Source organism: Panthera onca, chromosome B2 (genome assembly GCF_046562875.1).
Source record: "Panthera onca isolate mPanOnc1 chromosome B2, mPanOnc1 haplotype 2, whole genome shotgun sequence".
NCBI classification, from domain to species: Eukaryota; Metazoa; Chordata; class Mammalia; order Carnivora; family Felidae; genus Panthera; species Panthera onca.
This window is the reverse complement of record NC_138343.1, coordinates 80011955-80034590: the sequence shown is the minus strand read 5'-3', so window position 1 is coordinate 80034590 and position 22636 is coordinate 80011955. Positions and strand designations below refer to the sequence as shown.

Genomic DNA, 22636 nt, shown 5'->3' with positions numbered 1-22636 from the left:
TGGCTTTTCGACAGCACCCCCTACCACCTGAAGCAAAGTCTGCCTACAAAAAGAATTGGTGTGCCTCGAGACAAAGCAGCCTAAGCACTTCTGCTACATACTAGCTGTCTTCCCTTGAGGGAAGTGATGGCCCCATTCCTGGCTTCAGTTTTTACTTCTAGAAAAAGGAGATGACAATACCTGCCTTACTTTTCCTTAAAAAATAAACAGGATGATTATGAGTATGTAAGGGGTTCATGCGTACAGACGATAAGGTTATTAAGTTATATGTGTGTGCGTTATGCCATTTTACATTTCCTCACTTTCCATCCATCTTTTCCTCTTCATCTGTCATTACATGGGGCCAGGACCCTCTTTAAATTCATGAAGAAATTTGAAGCTGTCCTGAGTGAACCCTGCCGGTCATCCTTGGTGGAGAGTGACAAGGAGGAACAGCCTGACTTTTTGTCACAGCCAGCAGCCACCAGCGAGGCATCCCCCATTCAGAGTCTGAACATGGCACTGAGGGAGACCCTGTTGGCCCAGCCAGTAGCTGCACAGGTATACCTTATGAGATGGTGTTTGCTTATTCTTGGGCCAGTCTAGTGAGGTCTGTGCTTTATGTGGAAGAATGTCCCTAGAACTGGGCAAGGCAATTCCTTTGAAATCTTGCTCTTTGGACAAATATAGCACTTATATGTATGTCTGACACTGCTACCTAATAAGGCAAAAGGCATCAGTCCTAGTGCTGAAAGTTTAATGTTCGCCTACGGGAAATACGCACTTTCTGTGCTTACCTGTGAAGCAGGTAGATTTCATCTTCCTGTGATGGAAGACTTAAAGCATCAGTTGAGGAATATGCCATTGAAGCTGCCTTTGGGCTACCACATGATGAAGCTGCTGTATAGGGAGTGAATGTTTGCAGTGATAGGTTGATTTTAGTGTTTGCTGATGACCATGGTATAAATTCTCTCATCATGACCAACTTCAAGCACCAACAGTTAAGAGCTGGCTTGCAAAATTCCAGAAAATGTAACAGTTATGGAGACTTTGGGTGAGCAGGTCTGTTACAGAATGGGTGGTCCCACATTATATCCTTAGATGTAAAGAGCTTTGGGATCAGAGAGCACACCTCAGGACAGTAATAGCCTTTGCCTTCCTACTGTACTTACCGTCGTGGGTCCATAGAGTAAGCAGTGGAAGTCCTCAAGCTATTTTTAGTATTTCCCAAGTACAGAAAGTGTAATAGAAATTGAGCATGTAGTCATGCTGTGGTTCTACAAATACGGTGTGGGCTCCAAGTTCATTTTCTTTTGATTATATTCATCAGCTCACTGATTTCTGTCATGCTGACCAAAATTTTTGATTTGCTGTTGATGACAGCATAGGAATTTCAGAGATTCTTGGGGGGGGGGGGGGGGGGGGGGAGGGGATGAAAATATGCCCCGGTGGACGAAAGTTTTTCCCATTAGCCAGTATCTGGGTTCCTCATAATTGAAGAAAGTGGAGGGTGGAAGAGGTGGTGGTAGAAGTACGACTTGTGTGTCCAAGACAGGCAGTGCAGCACAGCACCATAAAGGCAGCAGTTCTAGTACATTCCAAAGTCTAGAATGGTCGCTAGCACAGGTGGTATTGCCGCAGGTGAGACGGGGTGCTTCTAAGTGATCTCACGTGGAGCAGCAGTAGGGTTCTCTAAATATCCAGGACACATCTTAATTTTGGTGATGCTGCTTTTGTTCTTGTGAGACCTCAGAGCTGGGGAGGAGAGGATTTAATACTTACTGAGCTGAGTGTGTGTAGAGGGGTATGGCATTTAAATTTAGCACCAGTGCAGGTGAGTGCTGTTACTGTTCTTGGCAGTGAGGCTAACCTGTGCTCTGTCTCACAGGCTGTGATTCCAGAACAGTGTCAGGGTGCTTCTTTCCCCTTGGAGGGAGAGCTGCTGTGTCGCTTGCCAAAGCTCATGAAACGAATGAGGAAGGTGTGCCTGATGCTCATGAAGGAAAGCCGTCTGCCTTACCTAGTGGAGGGCCTTGATCACTTCACTGGTGAGTGCCAGCAGCCAGGGGCAAAGTGTGGGGTTTGCTCTGTTTTCTCTAGTGCCCCCAAGAGCGTGGGAATTTGCTGCCTATGTCCTTTTTTTGACGTCATCAGTAGTGTTGAGCGGTTAATTGAATAAACCAGTGGGCTAAAAAACAGAGCCCAGTCGCAGGAGCCAGCAGAGACCACACAAGCTGTTATAATTTTCACCTTGTCCATCTTGTCCATAGCTAATGCTATGTTATGCCATTTTCTGCAGTAGCCTTGTCTATATCAGCTCTCTTTGGTTGGGGGCATGAATAAAGAGGTACAGAGACAAGTTTCTCAGAGTCTGTAAGCTGTTCCTACCTCTCCAAATATTGTCTCCCTTGAGTTAAAGGAGAAGGAAGATTCACTCACTGTCCTTTTCTTGCTTTCTTCACTGTGGAGAGATGTAGCAGTTTCATCTGCTGGTTGTCTTTGCACAGGGAAGTTGAGAGCCGAGATTTGCTCTGTAGTATAACAGCCGTGGCTGGGGAAGGGATTCCAGAACTTAATAGATTGAGGTCTTGTCATCCTCCAGCACTGTCTGCACCCCTAATCACCCCCCATGAGTATGGTGTCAGAGTGAAACTGGTCCTTCTTCAGTGAGGCTACAATGTGATCTCAGGGAGCTCTTTATTTTTAAAACTTGTTAGGGGGTGCCTGGGTGGTTCAGTTGGTTAAGCATCTGACTCTTGATTTCAGCTCAGGTTATGATTTCACAGTGTGTGGGATCGAGCCCCAAGCTAGGCTCTGAGCTGACAGTGTGGAGCCTGCTTAGGATTCTCTCTCACCCCCTCTTTTTGCCTCTCCCCTGCTTGTGCACATATGAATGTGTGCACTCCATATCTCTTTCTCTCTCTCCCTCTCTGTCTCAAAAAAATAAACATTAAAAAAAAAACTTGTTAGAACAGTAGCCTATTATATATATCCATTGCTGAAGATGATCTGCCTGCCTGATCCTGATGATCGAAATGAATGGGATACAGGTCCCATGTGCATCTTCTGGAAAGGGTACCCACTCTGTGATGCAAAGAATTCTCTGACTTTCCTACAATGTCTGTATAATGGTGTCTACTACACTTGCTTTCTTCTGGAAGACTAGAATGTCCGTGTTAGTTTGTTAGAGCTACCTTAAAGTATCACGTATAGGGTGGCTTAAACAAGAAAAGTTAGTTTTCTAAACAGTTCTGGAAGTTAAACATATGAAATCAAAGTATTTGCAGGTTTGGTTTCTTCTGAGGTCTGTCCCCTTGGCTGCTCTGTTTCCCCTCTGTGTTTTCACATGTTCTCCCATGTCCTACTCTTCTGTTAAGAACATCAGTCAGGCTGGATTAGGGCCCACCCATATTGCCTCACGTTACCTTAATTGCCTCTTTAAAGGTCTTATCTCCAAATACACGCATAATCTGAGGCACTGGGGGTTAGGACTCTAACATGAATTTTGGGGGACACAGTCCATAACACTCCCTGTGGCAGGCAGGCAGCAGCCTCATGTTACAGCCACCCATGGGTATTCAGCAAGGCAGTGTGGTGCTGGAGAAAGAATTTGGGTTTCAGAGTCAGTTTGGCCAGGGTTTGTGTCTTGTCTTCTAGTCACTCTTTAGCTGAATGAACTTTAGTAAGTGACTAGACCTTTCTGAGCCTCTCCAAACAGCTGTAAATCAGTGCTCCTGGAGTTGTACAGAGTAAGGGAGCATCAACCACGAACCAGGTACAGGATAGGACCTCAGGATGTATCTTATTTATGGGAAATATATGATTTAAATTCTTACTATAAATTGCTGCACATAGTGTTCAACAAGTGCTTTTTTGCCTATTTTTAAACCCCATAAATTAAAAAAAGAAAAACTACTTTTTATTTGGTTTGTTTGTTGTCAAGAGGGATGAATTCCATGAGTATTTTCTATTTCCGTGCACCTTTAATTTAGAATTTACCAAATGCTAAGGACTGTGCTAGTTATCAGAGCTGTAAAGATGAGTGTCACCTGGTTCTCGTGTCCCACGATGTCCTGGGTCTGAGTAGTTTAACATGTTAATTAGACTGTGGGATTTCGGTATTTCCTCCTTGTTATTTCCTTAGGTGAAGTGATTTCCTCTGTGAGGGAGCTGCAGAGCTTGAATGTGGAGCCCTCTGCAGAGAAGGAGAAGCAGCAGTCAGAAGCCAAGCATATTCTCCTGCGGAAGCAGCGAGCTTTAGCAGACCTCTTTCAACACCTTGCCAAAACTGGTATGGTTCTCATTGGAAACCTGATGAAGAATGGTCACCAGCTCTTAGGGAGGAAAACAACGCGGGTGATGTGGGGGGAATTTCTAGAGACGATTGGGGTGGTGGAAAGCAGGAGGCAGTAGGCAAGGTTTTGAAATGCCATTCTGAGAGTTCAGTCACACATATGAAATCCATGTGATGAACCAACCATTTGTGAGTCCCAAATATTTTCACAGTTTTGTAACGAAGGTTCTCAGAAACCATGCTTTGTTTTCATCACCATATGTTGTATGGCACCCACCCTTCCAATGTAGCTTAGAGAGCAAATTCTCAAACTTTAATGTATGTTCAAATGACTCAGGGAATCTTGTTGAATGCAGGGGTTCTGTTGTAGTAGGGGCAGGGCAGGGCCTGTCAGCCTGAGTTCTAACAAGCTCCTGGGTGGTGCTATTCCAAGGACTTTATTTTTAGAGTCACAGTGGCAGTGGGATGGGGTGGGGCATAGCATAGTCATTCTCTTCTGAGTTCCTTTACTTAAATGCATGCTATTTACTTCCTAGGTTTGTCATATCGCAAAGGTCTTGCCTGGGCCCGTTCAAAAAACCCTCAAGAGATGCTTCATCTTCACCCGTTAGATCTCCGGAGTGCATTGTCTGTAGTCAGCAGCACTCAGGCTGATTCTAGGTTTGTTTTTTAAATTATAAATGGAGCAGGTCATTTAAGCTTCATGTCTTCATTTGCCAAAATGGGGATAGAATACCTCTCTCCTAGCATTGCTGTAAAGATAACATTTTAAAAAGTGCCTGGCTCTGGCTCTGGCTCTGCATCTGGCACGTGGTGAGCATTCAGTAAGAGACTTTTTTTTTTTCTTTTTTCTTTTTCTTTCTCCTTGTGTTCACCTCTCCCGTTATTTTTTTTTGGTCCTCTGATTTTCCTGAGGTCTCCTCACTTGGTTTGAATTCACAGGCGAAAATCTGTGAGAGAATGGCCACATTTTTAGTGATTGCATATACATAAATTCTTTATAATTTCTAATGTATTCTTCAATTTGAGAACCTATAAATTTTGAGACAGAGTTACCTCTGTGTTCATAACTGTGGCAGAAGTGGTTGTAAATAGATGATTTACATGAGTTGGGTACACATACATTTGTATTTTGTTTGCTCAGTGGCCCTCTGAGTGCTTTAAAGTTTAATTCAACACAGCATTATAAAAAGTAGAAATTTTATTTTTAAGATTTATTTAAGTAATCCCTACACCCTTCGTGGGACTCAAACTCACAACCCTGAGATCAAGAGTCACATGCTCTTCTGACTGAGCCAGCCAGGCATCCCCAAAGTAGAAATTTTACATAAATAAATAAATATTCTGAATTTCAGTTTTTCAGGAAGATTGGGCCAATTGGATTTGCTTTCCTGTGAGAAAGTTAAACTGTAGCTCCCTCCTTTGGACAGGACACATGCTCTCCAGATCACTACAGTCTGCAAACAGTCCTGTTGCTTTTCCCACATTGAGGTCGGCTGTCATTGCCATGTATCATTTTGTGCTTGTCTGTCCTTAATCATTTATGTTAACTGCTTGGCCCCCGTGGGCATCAGAATTTATGACCTTTAGCTTCCACTCCTAAGATAGTTATAAAGTTTTCATTAAGGAAACTATATTGTCATCATAATTTATTTTCCCTCTATACTTCTAGTGTTAAGTATGTAATACATTCTTTGCATAAAGGACTAATGAGCGCCTGACTGAATGAGACCTCACAGAAATGAATCTATTCGCACTCTTAGCTTTTGGTTGTGACTAAATAATACCAATCTCTGAGTCTTCAGGATTTTTGATGGGAAATAGTGGTTTTATTTAAGTATATCATGTTGATTTCTAGGCTGCTGACAGAAATCTCCTCTTCATGGGATGGATGCCAGAAGTACTTCTTTCGCTCTCTTGCACGGCACGCCAGGCTTAGTGCAGCCTTAGCAGCTCCTGCCAAGGTAGGTGAAAGAACCTCAGAATTGCCGGGGCCCAGGGAAAGCTCCTATTTTGTTCCTCCAGGGCAGCACTCTCAGGTCTTACCAAGTGATCAGAGCCCATTACAGAACGTGACTGAGCTTTTTGCAGAACGTCATTAAACTTACAGTATAAATCAGTGTAATTTTGTCTTTAATCAGAAAGCATTTTATCATAAATTCTATTACTTACGTTTGCCAACAAGACCAAATGCGTAAGAAAAGTTATGTAAGGGGTGCCTGGGTAGCTCAGTCGATTGAGCATCTGACTTCGGCTGGAGTCATGATTTCAGGGTTTGTGAGTTTGAGCCCTTCGTGGGCTCACTGCTGTCAGCATAGAGCCTGCTTCGGATCCTCTGTCTTCCTCTCTCTCTCTCTCTCTCTCTCTCTCTCTGCCCCTTCCCCACATGTGCTCATGCACACACACACTCTTTCTCAAAAATAAATAAAACATTTAAAAAAGAGGTTATATAAGAAAAGCTTCATGTGGAGAATGCCATCTTCAGATAGTTTTCCTCTTGTGAATTGAGAAAAGGCCACTAATTTTGATGTTAAACTAGTTCTTTTTTTGTTTTGTTTTGTTTTAGTTTATTTATTTACTTCGAGCTGGGGAGCAGCGGAGAGAAGGGGAGAGAGAGACACACAGAGAGAGAATATCCCAACTAGGCTCTACACTGCCAGCGTGGAGCCCGATGCGGGGCTCGAACTCACAAACTGTGAGACTATGACCTGAGCCAAAATCTAGAGTCATATGTTTAACCAGCTGAACCACTCAGGTGTCTCAGTGTTAAATCATGGAACATCAGTGATTTGTGGAAGCACAATTTGAGAAGCACTGCTTAGAAAGATGAATGTGTTGCCTCTAGACTGCAGCATATCCAAAGCTTATCCAATTAAAAGGCACTTTCCCCAGCGAGTTTTGGATGAAACTGCTTTCTGGTAACACCTGCGTGTGTGGTGATGTTTGCCAGTAAAACCTTTGGCATGTTTCCACTTCCCCTTTGCAGGAGTTGGGCATGAGCAACGTCGAGCGATGCAAAGGGTTCTCGGCACATCTGATGAAGGTGCTTATCCAACAGCGGCGCTCCCTGACCACGCTGACTGAGCAGTGGATCCTCCTCAGGTATTCACGAACTAGTTAGTTGGGTTTGTGGCATGAATTAGGAACAATTGTGTGAGTCTGCTCTCAATTTGGAAATGAACTTTTGAGACCCACAGAAGCAGATGGGGTTTCTCTTGGCTCTTCCCCTTGCTTTTGGTGATGTGCTTCTGCCCTGTGGTTGTGGCAGCACCTCTTGGGAGAATGGGCCCTGGGAGATGAGTTCGGGGGCTGAATTAGATAAAATTGCCATGGCTGAAGTACACCTTGGTCTGGAGAGAGGGGGTTTGTGGTTGACAGTCCATCAGATTGCGTGACAGGATTGTGTGTATGGTATCTGTCTCTGGGCATAGATTAGATTTGAGACTGCTTCAGTTCATGGGGGGTTTTGGACCACAGAGTTGCAATTTGCTGAGCCATGCATGGACGTTCCTCAGTGGAATTAAATATTTAAAAGACGAGGACAGTTAGGAAGCCTGTCATCATTTTTTGAATGGATTCTTGGCTGAGAGGTAGTATTTCCAGATTGTAATCACTTTGGCCGCAACCATTTTCTGTTGTACGCATAAGGGTTTATCTAACAAAGTATACCACGTTTACTAGATTTTTTTTTTTTTTTTTTTTTTTTTTTTTTTTTTTTAAAGTAATGGTTGAAATCACTGCAGTGATTTGACTGTTAGATGGGAAAAAGCTGTAAGGGGGTAGGTGATAAGCAGTGAGTTTTGACACTTGTGTAAGACTGAAGACACTTGCTTTCGGTCTTCAGAAGGTTGTGTTTAAGTATTTCAAAGGGCGTTTTAACAGTCTTAACCATGGGGGTTCTCTCCTTGATTATGTGAAAAAGCCCATACTTTGTTCAGAAACAAATGAAGTTATTGTTAAAAACAACATGGCGATGCAGTTTAAGGTGCCACATGATTTCTCCATGGGTTTCTCTGCACAGGAACCTCCTTGGCTGTGTGCAGGAGATTCATGGCAGACTGACTGAGCCGCTGGTCTACCCGGTGGCCTTCCCCCCTCAGGATGGTGTGCAGCAGTGGACAGAAAGGCTGCAGCATCTGGCCATGCAGAGCCAGATCCTGCTTGAGCAGCTCTCCTTGCTCCTCCAGTGCTGCCCCAGTGCAGGGCCAACTCCAGGCCACAGTGGTGCCCAGGTACAGGGTCAGCCTTCTGCCCCCTACCCAGAAGGACCAGAGCTCACCAACGGCCAGCTTTCTGGAGCCATACAGGACCTCATCCCATCAGAATTTAGTTGCCCATCCCCACTACCTCGAAATCAGCTGCCCTCTGGTTGCTGGATGCGGAAACAGGACGAGCTTTGGCAACAGTCAACTGCGAGATTAACAGAGATGCTGAAAACCATTAAAACAGTGAAAGCTGATGTTGACAAAATCAGGCAGCAGTCTTGTGAGACTCTCTTTCATTCTTGGTGAGTATGGCTATGTCTGTACTGTCCCTCTGTGTGCTTCGGTGCTTGCTCAGAGTTTAGTAAGGAGATAAAATGATGAAAGGTTATTTTATTTCAATTCTGTTTTTCTGTGGACCTTCATAGTGCTTTGTAGCGTATGTCTAGCTGTTACTCTTGAGGTACAGTGAATTCTCCCCTGCTCACATTTTAGTGGATGGAAGGATCAGGGTGTGTGTGTGTGTGTGTGTGTGTGTGTGTTTATGGTAGCCCCTTCTTGTCAACATTGTTGAATTTCTGTTGTTGCAGGAAAGATTTTGAAGTTTGTTCTTCTGGGCTGAGTTGCCTGTCCCAGGTGTCAGTTCATTTGCAAGGACTAGAGTCCTTGTTCATTATTCCCAGGATAGAAGTTGAGCAAACAGACCAACAAATGGCATTAGTTGAGAGCCTGGACTATTTAAGAGGAGAAATCAATAAAGCCACAGATGACTTTACTTCCTGGAAGACACATCTACTTGCTTCAGGAAGCCAAAGTGGTAAGACTGTCTGTCACTCAGTAAGGGAGTCAAAGCCTGGTGTAGGAGTGATGTCTTACAGATTTAAATCTAGACTATCCTAAAGACACATTATGTTTTGTTCCAGACATATCTGTCCAGGGTTCTAAGGCAGATAGGTGTGGTTGGAACCCCTAGCTCTTAACTCTTTCTGCCTCATTTCTCTTTTTTCTTAAAGTTTATTTATTTATTTTGAGAGAGAGAAAGGAAGAGAGAGACAATCCCAAACAGGCTCCACACTGTCAGTGCAGAGCCCCATGTAGGGCTCGAACTCATGAACCATGAGATCATGACCTGAGCCAAAATCCAGAGTTGGAGTCAACCATCTGAGCCACCCAGGCACCTCTCTGCCTCATTTGTTTGAGTACCTTGCCTTTGAGTTGATCATGTCACTTTGTAGCACACATGTAGGGAGGCAGCACGGGCTCACTCGCTGTTAGCAGACAGTTCTTTCTGAGACTGGAAAGCTGAGGGCTGATATTTGGACTAAATTGGTGGTTATATACAGCATCTTAACTATTTTCATATTTTTGGCATTCTTCTAGCAGAACTTTCAATAAAAGATGATAAACTTGTAATTCATCTCAGCAAGGACTGTGTCTCATTCATCTTTGTATTCAGCACAGTTTGACACTGTGGCTCACTCGTAGTAGGTGGTTAACAGGTGGCTGTTTTGTAAAAATAACAAGTGAGGATTGTTAATGATTTCTAGAGGCACTGGAGCAAATGATTGGGTTTTTTGTTTGTTTTACACCTTCTTACTTACTAGGAAACCAAATGTTAGATGAAGGGTTTGTGGAAGATTTTTCAGAACAGGTGGAAACTGCCATCCGGGCCATCCTTTGTGCCATCCAGAACTTAGCAGAAAGAAACAGTAAAAAGACAGAGGAGAACACTGACCAAAGCAGACCACAAGAAGAGGACGGTATGTCTGAAATCAAGGAAAAGCTATTTTTCTACTTGATTTAATTTTTAAATTTATCCTTCTGGCTAAATATTTTAAAAAATTTTTTTTGTGTTTATTTATTTTTGAGAGAAAGACAGAGACAGAGCACGAGTGGGGAGGGGCAGAGAGAGGGAGACACAGAATCTGAAGCAGGCTCCAGGCTCTGAGCTGTCAGCACAGACCCCGATGCAGGGCTCGAATCCACAAACCATGAGATCAAGACCAAGCTAAAGTCGGGCTCTCAACCGACTGAGCCACCCAGACGCCCCTTTGTGGCTAAATATTTAAGGACAGATATTGGGAATGATGAGTGCGTGAATGGAGATGAAAAGGGTTTATTTTGTGTTACTCATCATGTCTTCCTTTTCTGTGAATGAAAGGGGCAGCAGGCTTGGAGGGACTGCAATCAGGACATCTAACAAAACTGTTAGAGGATGATTTGTGGGCCGACGTGAGCACTCTGCGTGTGCAGAAAATCATTTCTGCTGTCTCTGAGCTGTTGGAGAGGCTGAAATCATACGGTGAAGATGGCACAGCAGCAAAACACACGGTAACCAGCAGTGCTTCAGAAGCTTCTTGCCATCCAGAGTGGGTTTCACTTTGCTCCATGTAGGTGCTCCCAAAGCAGGCCTTTGGGGGCAAAAATCACTCAAAATTTGTTTTCTTTATGCAGGTAAACATGACTGACAAACTGTGAAAAGCTTAGGGCTTGCTAGCTAAGGGTTATAGTTTTAAGATGCATAGATGCAAAAAAAATGCTAGCAACCCAGAGTATCTGTCATCTTGGGATTCTTTCATACCCTAACCACATATTTTCCTGGGTGTTTGATGTTAATGGTGGATGTTGCTGCCATCAGCTAATGAATCGCCACACTCTGCAAATACCTTCCCCTTCACAACAAGCTAGCAAAGGGGGAGGTTGCCACCTCCATAATATTCCAGGGAAGCAACTTATTTTGTAGGACATTATAAGTCTGTAGCACTGGCTCCAGTGCCAACTTTGATTCTGAATAGAATTCGTTTATAAACATCTTATTCAAAAAAAAAACCACTACACTTTATTAAGTAAATGGATTGTAAGTGACAGAATTTAAAGCGTACTTTTGTGAAGGTTTGTGTGAAGATGGAAGAAATAGTAGAGGCGCGTGTGTGTGTGTGTGAGAGAGAAAATATACATAAAACTTACCATCAGTGGCATTTAGTGCATTCACAACATTGTGCAATGACTGTTGCTGTTTAGTTCCGGAACATTTTTATTACAGGGAAAACCCAGCACCCATTACATAGTGTGAGCAGGCCTTGTGATCTTTTGCCCGCAGTTCTTCAGCCAATCCTGCTGCTTGTTGGTGCGTCTGGTGCCCATGCTCTCCAGGTACTCAGACCTTGTCCTCTTCTTCCTGACCATGTCTTTGGCAACTCACCGTAGCACTGCAAAGCTGCTGTCTGTTCTTGCCCAGGTCTTTACAGAGCTCGCCCAGGAGGTAAGGACTGTTCATGTGAAGCACCCTGGTGCAGCCAGTACCAAATACTCGGTAGCCATTAAGTGCTTGCTTTCACAGGCTTTTATTTAGGACATTCACAAACAGCAGGAGGTCATTTGCTCTCCCTGTGGATTTTTTAGGGCTTTGTCCAGCACCCTTTCGCTATGCCTGTTTCCACTAAGGTCTTGGAACCTGCAGGTCCCCCACTGATGAAATCCCTAAACTCCAGAGGCTATCCTTAACCTTAGTTTCCTTGTTTGTAAAATGAGATCTGCCCACACTCCTTAGCATTTTTGTGAGAACTACCTTCAATTGAATATACTTTGTTTTATTTTGATTTCCTTAGTATTCTAAGATTTTCTCCAAATCTAAGTACAATACTCGTAAGAGTCACTTGAAGATAGGAATTTACAAACTAAAGATGGACTTTAGGCTTCTTATAAATAGTCAAGAGTTCTTAATTCTGGGTAACTGGAATATTAGAAAGGGTTTAAAAATGGAAGACAAGCCCATGCAGTGTATATAGAGGACGAATGTGTGTATTTGTTGAGTAATAAATAAATGAATGTCTTATTTGCTCCTTCTGTCTGATGGGCACTGAGCCAGTCTCACATCTCATCACTCCTTGGAAAATATACCATATGCAAAAGAGCGGTAGGACAGTGTATGGTGAGCATACCCTGAGATTTGGGTCAGTTCTGTTTATCCACTTGTGCTGTTGCTCTTGTCTGACAGGTTTTAGAATGACTTTGGCCTGTGTTTTGGAGTGGGGTGTGGGGGTTTTAATATAAGCAAAGTGTTGGGAGCCCTTCCGCTATTCCAGATGTAGCTACTGTGAGTGATGTGCCCTGCAGAAGGACCTCTGAATCTCCGCCTCGTACAGTCATGTTCTGCCTGTACCTAAGCCTATTTTAAATGTTTATTTATTTTTGAGAGAGAGAGAGAGAGAGAGAGAGAAAGAGAGAGACAGAGCATGAGCAGGGGAGGGACAGAGAGAGAGGGAGACACAGAATATGAAGCAGGCTCCAGGCTGTGAGCTGTCAACACAGAGCCCGACGTGGGGCTTGAACTCACCACAAGATCATGATCTGAGCCGAAGTTGGACCCTTAACTAAGTCACCCAGGTCCCCCTCAGTCAGCTTTCTAAGAATACATGTCCTGATAGTGAGTTTGCCTTTCCTTTACGTTTTTAAGTATCCACATTGTATTCATATCCTTTCTGAGTAGTCCTGAGGGAAATTGAAAGTAGGTTAGACTCAGTGCTAAGATAATCTGTGTCATAATTATAACACTTAATCCATGGAAAGCTGTTTCTTTGTAACTGAGTCACAATTGGTATTTGCAGGTTTGGGGTCTTAATTCCTTGTTAGTTGGCAGCTTGTTTTTTAATACATTTCTATCCTCAGATTGACAACTTGATAGCTTGTCTGATAAAATTCCTGATTGAGAGCCACTATTTTTGTCTACGGCCGTACCACCCTGAACTCTCCCGATCTCATCTGATCTCGGAAGCTAAACAGGGTCGGGCCTGGTTAGTACTTGGATGGTAGAGAGCCACTATTTTCTTCTACTTGTTTTTCTATTCATTTTTGTCCCACATGCTAGCAGTTGATTTTTCTTTCCAAACTATTTTCCAACACGAAACAGTTTGTTAACACTTGATGAGTGTTTCTGTGTCTGACCTGTTCTTGACTCTAGTCCCTATACTGTGCCAGCCAGGTGCCTTGGCAGAAAACAGCTGAGGCTAGATATAGCACCTACCCCAGGAATGATAGATTTAGCTCAAGAGTTGAAGGAGGGGCATATTCTTTTTATATTAAAACTAACATTTTACTTGAGAAGCACCATACCAAATTTTCTTCAGTTTTTGAAGTAAAAATGAAACCTGTTGTGGCATCTGTTTCAAGTTGCTGAACCTCCAGGGTTACATGTCTTGTCTCCCTCTTTCTCCTCTTAGTCTTACTAATTTGAGAAGTAAATAAAGAATGACAAAATCCCTTTGGGATTTAGACACTGAGAGGCTCTACCCTTGCTCAATGACTTGCTCCTAGGTGCTGTCCAAGTATAATTCATTAAGAGTTTTGTCTTGCCAAATGAAAAATTACCACACACTAAAAGGCCTCTACAGAGTCAAAACCTGATATGTTAAATCTGATGTCAAGCTTTGAAACTGCATAATAACTGTTATCGAGGAGGAAAACAATGTCAAAAGTTTACTGTATATATTCCCATCAGATTTAAAATATTGAACTAAAAAAAGCTAACAATTTTTTTTTTTTGTATCAGGACTAGAAATCCTTTTTTTGTTTGTTTCTGTTTTGTTGTTTTAATTGCTTTTGAACTTAACTGTTCACTTTTTTATTTTTAAGGGATTTTGCCTGCCCAAAGAATTCATGGAAGATTCAGCAGGAGAGGGAGCAACTGAGTTCCATGACTATGAGGGAGGTGGAATTGGGGAAGGCGAGGGCATGAAGGATGTGAGTGACCAGATTGAAAATGAAGAACAGGTATGTTTTCATATGTGTGAAATACACATACAGTTTACAGAAGCTCACCCCCATTTCCCTTTGTTTTCAATATTAAATTTTACACATCAATGTTTTTACTAAGTAATGGTTTCAATCTGTGATCCATGGAACCCTAAGAATACTAAAGCTTTAGGGAGTCAGGTATAAGTAAGCCTAGAGAACAAGGAACTTTGCAGCTCAGTCATTAGTTATGGCTATAATTTGAAAGGGAAATGATTGAGGCGCCTGGGTGGCTCAGTCGGTTAAGCATCCGACTTCAGCTCAGGTCACGATCTCACGGTCTGTGAGTTTGAGCCTCGCGTCGGGCTCTGGGCTGATGGCTCAGAGCCTGGAGCCTGCTTCCGATTCTGTGTCTCCCTCTCTCTCTGTCCCTCCCCCATTCATGCTCTGTCTCTGTCTCAAAAATAAATAAACGTTAAAAAAAAATTTTTTTTTTAAAAAGAAAGGGAAATGATTTAAACTTTTGGTGTTTATTTAATTTTTTTTAATGTTTATTCATTTTTGAGAGAAAAAAGAGCATGAATGGGGGGCAGAGAGAGAGAGGGAGACACAGAATCTGAAGCAGGCTCTGAGCTGTTAGCATAGAGCCCAGTGCAGGGCTTGAACCCATGAACTGCGAGATCATGACCTGAGCCAAAGTCGGATGCTTAACCAACTGAGTTACTCAGGCGCCCCATTAAATTCTCTTATTTTAAATGGGGAGGTCTTTGTTGATGATTTTCTGAAGTGTTTTTGGTAGTGGTTCATTTAAAGATAAAAACCGTGGCTATTTTAAGTGACCACTGCATTAAGTAATAATGCCATTCTTTACTCTTAATAGGTTTTATTGTATGTCTTTAAGACCCATTGAAAAAATTTAATCTATATCCTCTTTTGGTTGGAATGAAGAATGTTTTTGAAATAGATGGCTTGGGCTAAGATTTATCCAAAGGACAAACGAGTGCCGATTCATAGGGGCACTTGTATCCCAATGTTTATAGCAGCATTTTCAACAATAGCCGAATTATGGAAAGAGCCTAAATGTCCATCAACTGATGAATGGATAAAGAAGATGAGGTTTATATATACAATGGAATACTACTTGGCAATGAGAAAGAATGAAATCCTGCCATTTGCAACAACATGGATGGGAATGGAGGGTATTATGCTAAGTGAAATAAGTCAGAGAAAGACAGATACCATATGTTTTCACTCATATGTGGAACTCAAGAAACTTAACAGAAGACCATGGGGGAACGGAAGGGGGAGAATAATTTCAAACAGAGAGTGAGGTAAACTGTAAGAGACTCTTAAATACAGAGAACAAACTGAGGGTGGAAGAGGGAGTGGTGCAGGGAAGAGGGAAAAATGGGTGATGGACATTGAGAAGGGCACTTGTGGGGATGAGCACTGGGTGTTGTATGTAAGCAATGCATCATGAGAATCTATCCCCAAAACCAAGAGCACACTGTATATGCTGTATGTTAGCTAACTTGACAATAAATTATATTAAAAAATTAAAAATTAAAAAATAAAAATGTTTTACTAGAAAAAAAATTAAAAATAAAACCAAGGGGCACTTGGGTAACAAAAAAAGGGTGTGTGTGTGTGTGTGTGTGTGTGTGTGTGTGTGTGTGTTGAGAGAGTGTGAGCAGGAGAAGGACAGAGAGAGGGAGAGAACTCCAAGCAGGCTCTGCGTTTTCAGTGCAAAGCCCAATGTGGAGCTCGATCCCATGAACTGTGAGATCTGAAATCAAGAGTCAGATGCCCAACGGCCTGAGCCACCCAGACACCCCTGTTGGCTTTTTTAAATGCATGTCTCATTTGGGAGTGATTTTTTTTTTTTTTTACGTATTATTATTATTAGTCATTTAGATTTATCAACTGTGACTTGAAGAATAAGAGATAATGGAATTTCTTTTTAGCGCCTATATTCTAAGTCTAAAGCAGACCATAAATTTTTATTTAAGGTGTGGTTATAACTTACAAATAAAGGACCAAACCAATTCAAACTTACTCTCATCCTTAGAAGGGAAAAGTGGAAAAAAAAGCCAAAAGTGTGGTAGAGCTCTTTTTTTTATTTTTTTATTTTTTTTTAACGTTTTATTTATTTTCGAGACAGAGAGAGACAGAGCATGAACAGGGGAGGGGCAGAGAGAGAGGGAGACACAGAATCGGAAGCAGGCTCCAGGCCCTGAGCCATCAGCCCAGAGCCCGACGCGGGGCTCGAACTCACGGACCGCGAGATCGTGACCCGAGCTGAAGTCGGACGCTTAACCGACTGAGCCACCCAGGCGCCCCGAGCTCTTTTAATGCATAATATATTTCTTTTTTATTTGCCTTTTCTCTATTTATCAAATTTAACTTTGTCAAAAGTACTTTTCTCATAGGAAAATACTAAAGCCAAAAAAAAGAAAATAGAAAAGTGCAATCCAATGTGAAAAATATTGAGATAAAAGCTATCAGAACAATTTGGCAGTATCTCATAGATTTTGAATTGTGTGTATTCTTTGACCTAGGAATTCCATGTTTCCTGATAGAAATGTTAATGTTTTTTACTCAAGTATGTTCACTATACTATTATTTATAATGGTGAAAATTGTAAAAGAATCCAAATACTTATCAGAGGGAATTATTAAATTATGTTACCATCCATTCAGAATAGCATTATAAGTTAGAATGAGGTAGATTTGTATGTATCAGCATAGAAATATTATCTAAGAGACATTTTTTGAGTTAAAAAAGAAAAGTAGAATGCCAGCTTGTGAAGCAATGATCCATTTTTGTTTAAAAAGATATTGGGAGGCAGATATTGCTACAGATTGCCTATATTACTAAATGCTTATTGGTGTATTCATGGTTAAAAAGATGCACCAGAATGTCACTGATGCTGATTTCTTTGGGAGGAGGATGGTGGTGCCATGGGAAACTAACTCTTTCTGTTTTGCTTAAAATTCTTTTAATGGGATTTTATTATTTTTGTATTTTAAAAAAGCATTTTTAAAAATCCAACCATAATGAAAGAACAGTCATGAATCTTTGGCCCAAATATCGCCTAGAGTATATAGAAATATATAGTTTAAGGGAAAGTGGACAAAATTACATTGAGTTACTGTCTATGAGAGACTAAAGTGATAAAAATATTAGAGATATGGGGAATACAATAAGAATGAATTTTTATCCTTAAGAATTCATATTTTTTGAGACTGCATATTCTTGTTAAATCTGGATTTTTTTAACAATTCACATGAAAAAGAACAACAAAATTCTGTATTCTCTAATCACAGCGCAGTAAAACTGGAAATTATAGACATATTAAAGCAAACTAGAAATTGTTTGTGGTTGTCTCTGTTGGTTCTCTTTTTTTCTCTCCCTAGAGATAACTTTATACCATTAATGTTGGCATTTAGGTATTTCTGTTTTATTTAGAGCTAAATAAACATTAGAAAAGTTACAATGTTTATGTTTTCTATAATACTTTTTGATATAGGCAGAAGATACACTTCAGAAAGGCCAAGAAAAGGATAAAGAGGATCCCGACTCAAAACCAGACATTAAGGGCGAGGATAATGCCATTGAGATGTCAGAAGACTTTGATGGGAAAATGCATGATGGGGAACTTGAAAAAGGTTTGAGATTGTCACTTCATTCTTGTTTTTAAAAAATACTTTATCTAGGAAATTACATTTTCCCAATAAGAAGCCTATTATCTTTTTTTAGCAAGTTTATTACTCTGCATAACTGCAGATGAAAACATCACCTATATGCATGTTTCATCACTGTCTCCATGGAGGCAGAAGTCTGTAGTCCATTCTGGAGATTCTTCTGAGCAAACTGAGACATTGACTGGTATTTTGGCTGCCTCATGCACTATGTGCAGTGACTTCCCCTTCAGGGAACCTTGAAGGAACAAGGAGAGATGTCCCTAACAGAGCTTGGCTTAAAAGTAAATTGTTCAGGGGAGCCTGGGTGGCTCAGTTGGTTGAGCCAACTTCGGCTCAGGTCATGATCTCGCAGTTTGTGAGTTCGAGCCCCACATCAGGCTCTGTGCTGACAGCTCAGAGCCTGGAGCCTGCTTCAGATTCTGTGTCTCCTCTCTCTGCCCCTCTGATGCTCACGCTCTGTCTCTCAAAATTAAATAAACATTAAAAAATTAAAAAAAAAAAAATGCCTCCTTAAAAAAAACTTATATTAAAAAAAAGTAAATTGTTCAGGGTAGTTTCTTAAAAAATCTTTTTAAAAATTATAAAAATAGTAGAGATTTGTGACAGATGATTTGGAACAAAAGTTCAAGAGTAAAATATCTATATCTACATTTGTAAAATAGATATCTATACACACACCATAAATAGTTCTATAGTCAGCTTTTTTCATTTAACATATAAACGTTCCCCTGTCATTACAATTTGCTTGAGAATATGATTTCTTATAGCACATTGTCATCTGTTGTGTTTATACCATAATTCAGTTCTTACCCCTAAATTTCTCTCCAGAGCTTAATTTGAGATAATTGTGTCTTCTTCTAAGTGAAGATCTTGCAGAAATGAAAATTGACCTTAGAGTAGAAAAGCATATGCTTGCCTAAGCAGCTTAAGAATATAACCTTTGTCACAGTAGACTGAGCAAAAACAATTGCGAAAAATTATGATTGAGTTAGATGTGTGATTTTAAAAGATGGTCAAAATAGAAGTGTAGAGTATGTTGGAGATGGGGAGGAACCTTGGACATCATTTCACAGACAAGAAACCAAAGCCCAGTAAAGTTGCTGAGTCTCATAATGATGAATATCCTCCCCACCCCCCAGCACCAGAAGTAGACATCTTGACAGCTGTTCCATCACCCTTCTGTTTATTAATATCACACATTACAGACTTTTTTTTTCCTTCAAATAGTTTGCAAAACACAGTAGGACTGCTTCAGGAGATCTAAAGGCATCTGTGTGTACAGTGTTCTGTAAATGCAAGCAGTAAATCTCAGGTGGGGCACTTGCCAGGTGGTGGGTCCATGCCTCTTCTGCACATGGCCCAGTCAGTTCGGGGATTTGCCTAACCTCAGTGCTTTCCCTTACAGAAGAGGATGATGGGAAATCAGACAGTGAGGGCGGAGACCTGGATAAACAGATGGGCGATCTGAATGGTGAGGAAGCTGACAAACTTGATGAGAGGCTTTGGGGTGATGACGATGATGAGGAAGAAGAAGACAGTAAAACTGAAGAAACAGGACCAGGAATGGATGAGGTAATTAAAAGATTCTCCCCACCCTGTAATCCCCAGTTTGAGAGGAGACCTTCTTCCAACAAGCTACCACTCCCTGTCATTTACTGCTCTTCCTTTTCTGCCTTTTTTTCTTTCTTCCATCCTTCTTTTTTTTCTTCTTTTTTTTTTCTGTCTTACTTAATTGAACTCAGAGCTAAAAGAATGGTCTGACCTGGGCCATTCCATGTGTAATGGAGGAGGAAAATTAAGGAGACTGTGCAAATGCTCTGATTCTGCTGTTGGCCACTGAACCTCCCCAGCTCTCTGCTTAGGAGAAATCAGGGCTGGGTGTGACACTGCAGCAGCACAGTGTGACCCACCCCACTGTTCACACACCTGCTAATACTGCTACCATCTGGATGAAGCCAGAATGTTCTTTCCAGGTCATGGAGGACACCCTGTCAGCTGGATATTTCCAGAGGATAGGCTCAACAGACAGAGATTGTACATGTCTAAGAGCTAGTTTAGATAGAATCAACTTACGTGAAAGCGGTTTCTTAGATTGAGAGTAGTGATTTTGTTTTTTCTGCCTCTGATATTTAGGAAGATTGTGGACTTGTTGCCAAAGACGACAACTTGGATGCTGGGAAGTCAAACAGAGATAAAAACCGAGATAAGGAAGAAAAGGAAGAAGCAGAAGTTGCTGATGATAGACAAGGCCAAGACAAAATTAATGAACAAATAGATGAGGTAATGAGGATTTGAAACCAGTCTGCTCCTGATTCAAGGTCAGGGCTCACAGCTCCTGGGAGTCTCAAGACATTTTTTTTTTTTTTCCTATTCATCATTTTCCCATTGGCTTGTAAAAGAACATGTTACAAAGTCTCTCAACAGGACATAAAATATCTAACTATTGGTTACTAATGAGGTTGTCTTGATTCTGTTTGGGCTCATGCTGGAGTTTGGAAGCTGAGTTCTGTGATTCTTTTCTATATATCTTATAAATTTCCGTTTCCTCTTGAAATTAAGTAACACAGTACCTCTTATCAGTGGAGAACCTGCCCAGTAAGTGAGGTTTGAAAATCCAACATGAAAATTCTAGAAACATCAGTAAAATTCTAACATGTGGGAGAAATTTTAGGGAAGAGATCTTGTATTCTCTTAGCATAAGTGCTTAGAGCTAATTATTTGCAAATGCTACTTTTTAAAAAAAAATTAATTTTTTCCTGTTCTCTCCATTGTCAAAGAGGGAATATGATGAGAATGAGGTGGATCCTTACCATGGCAATCAGGAAGAGCTGCCAGAACCTGAGGCCTTGGACCTTCCAGATGACTTGAACCTGGATAGTGAAGACAAGAATGGTAGTGAGGACACAGACCAGGAAGAAGGAGGTGTGTCTTTCAAAACCTAAAGAGACCAGTTCAACTCACTGAAAATGAGCAATAACCTATTTCTTCAGGCCGTATTATGGCCAAGTCATAAATCGTGTCTGGTCAGCCCAATTCCAATTTGAGAAAATTGTTTGCTTTTTTTCTATAATCTTTCTCACCTGACTAGACTTAAAGCTTAATCTGAGAAGAATGAAAGTAAACTACCTGGTGTTTGTCATTAATTTACCCTCCTGTCCTGTGTTCTAGTACTGTAGAATCCGGGTGGTGCTTCATTTCCCCACAGCTGTCTCCTGATGGCCCGCCTTATGGGGTGATGTGAACACTGCAGTCTGGGTATATCCAGGCTTCTTACAGAGCCTTGTTACAGCTTTCTTAGGGAAATGATTGTTTCAGTTAATGATTGCTGTGTGTGTTTGTTTGGAACATGAAGTCATTTTAGTGGGGTATGAAATTGAATAATCAAAAGAAATCACATGGCACTTGACAATAATCTGCCTGTCACCCATTGTTCAGTTTGAGTGACTTCCCTAGGGAGAGCTGTCTCGTATTGGAAGCATTATATAGTGCCCCGTAACAGAAGGTCCCCAATCATGGTGGGTATCCAGACAAAAATATGAGCTAGCCTTACTATGCTTCATAATGAATCAGTTACCTATTTAGAAAACCCATTAAAATTTTTTTTAAACACCATATTGTTGGGGGGGGCGGGGCGGGCACCTGGGTGGCTCAGTTGGTTGAGCATCTGACTTCATTTCAGCTCAGGTCATGATCCCAGGGTTGTCGGATCAAGCCCCGCTTGTGTTCCATGCTGAGTGTGGAGCCTGCTTAAGATTCTCTCTCTCCCTCTGCCCCTGTCCGTGTTCATCCATGCCCTCTCTCTCAAAAAAACAAAAACACAAAACAAAACAAAAAAACCCCACGCCTTATTGGAACCAAATTAGCAAGTTACAAAAGAATAAGAGGTATCATTTATGTAAAAACTTAATACTATTTTTTTTTAATTTTTTTTTTTAACGTTTTTACTTATTTTTGAGACAGAGAGAGACAGGGCGTGAACAGGGGAGGGGCAGAGAGAGAGGGAGACACAGAATCCGAAACAGGCTCCAGGCTCTGAGCGGTCAGCACAGAGCCCTACGCGGGGCTTGAACCCACATACCGCGAGATCATGACCTGAGCCGAAGTCGGACGTTTAACCGACCAAGCCACCCAGGCGGCCCACTATATATTGTTAATGGGTACATCAAATGTAGGAAAACAGAATAAAACACAACTTCAGGTTATGGTGACTTCAGGTTAGGAAGGGCAAAGGCCTCCAGAATCCAGATAGTTGTACCCAGAATCATTTGTTTCTTAAAAACAAGTGGCAGAAGGGGCGCATGGGTGGCTCAGTTGGTTGGGTGTCTGACTTCGGCTCAGGTCATGATCTCTCACTTTGTGAGTTTGAGCACCGCATCAGGCTCTGTGCTGTCAGCTTGGAGCCTGGAGCCCACTTCAGATTCTGTCTCTTTCTCTCTCTCTGCCCCTTCCCTGCTTATTCTCTGTCTCTCTCTCTCAAAACTAAGTAAACATTAAAAAAAAAAATTTTTTTTTAAATGACAGAAGTTTGGTACATAAATGGCAAAATTCACATCTATTAAATCTAGTAGGTGAGTATATGGGTCTTTTTATTTTATTTGGTTTTGCTTATTTATAATATTTATTTTTGAGAGAGAGACACACAGATAGCATGAGTTGGGGGTGCAGCAGAGAGAGAGTGAGGGAGACACAGAGTCCAAAACAGGCTCCAGGCTCTAAGCTGTCAGCAA

General features: G+C 41.5%; 1 protein-coding gene across 1 annotated transcript in view; it reads left to right on the top strand.

Annotated features, from left to right (window-relative positions):
* The window catches only part of MDN1 (midasin AAA ATPase 1), a 174336-nt gene that overhangs the window by 135438 nt on the left and 16262 nt on the right, over window positions 1-22636 (top strand). The window contains exons 73-88 of the mRNA XM_078447133.2: window positions 348-540; window positions 1868-2027; window positions 4124-4270; window positions 4810-4933; window positions 6132-6237; window positions 7260-7375; window positions 8295-8780; window positions 9066-9292; window positions 10080-10235; window positions 10637-10806; window positions 11576-11737; window positions 14107-14244; window positions 17735-17873; window positions 19315-19481; window positions 20043-20189; window positions 20687-20831. Coding sequence (XP_078303259.2) covers window positions 348-540; window positions 1868-2027; window positions 4124-4270; window positions 4810-4933; window positions 6132-6237; window positions 7260-7375; window positions 8295-8780; window positions 9066-9292; window positions 10080-10235; window positions 10637-10806; window positions 11576-11737; window positions 14107-14244; window positions 17735-17873; window positions 19315-19481; window positions 20043-20189; window positions 20687-20831 — 2783 coding nt within the window. The remainder of the gene's footprint in view (window positions 1-347; window positions 541-1867; window positions 2028-4123; window positions 4271-4809; window positions 4934-6131; window positions 6238-7259; window positions 7376-8294; window positions 8781-9065; window positions 9293-10079; window positions 10236-10636; window positions 10807-11575; window positions 11738-14106; window positions 14245-17734; window positions 17874-19314; window positions 19482-20042; window positions 20190-20686; window positions 20832-22636) is intronic.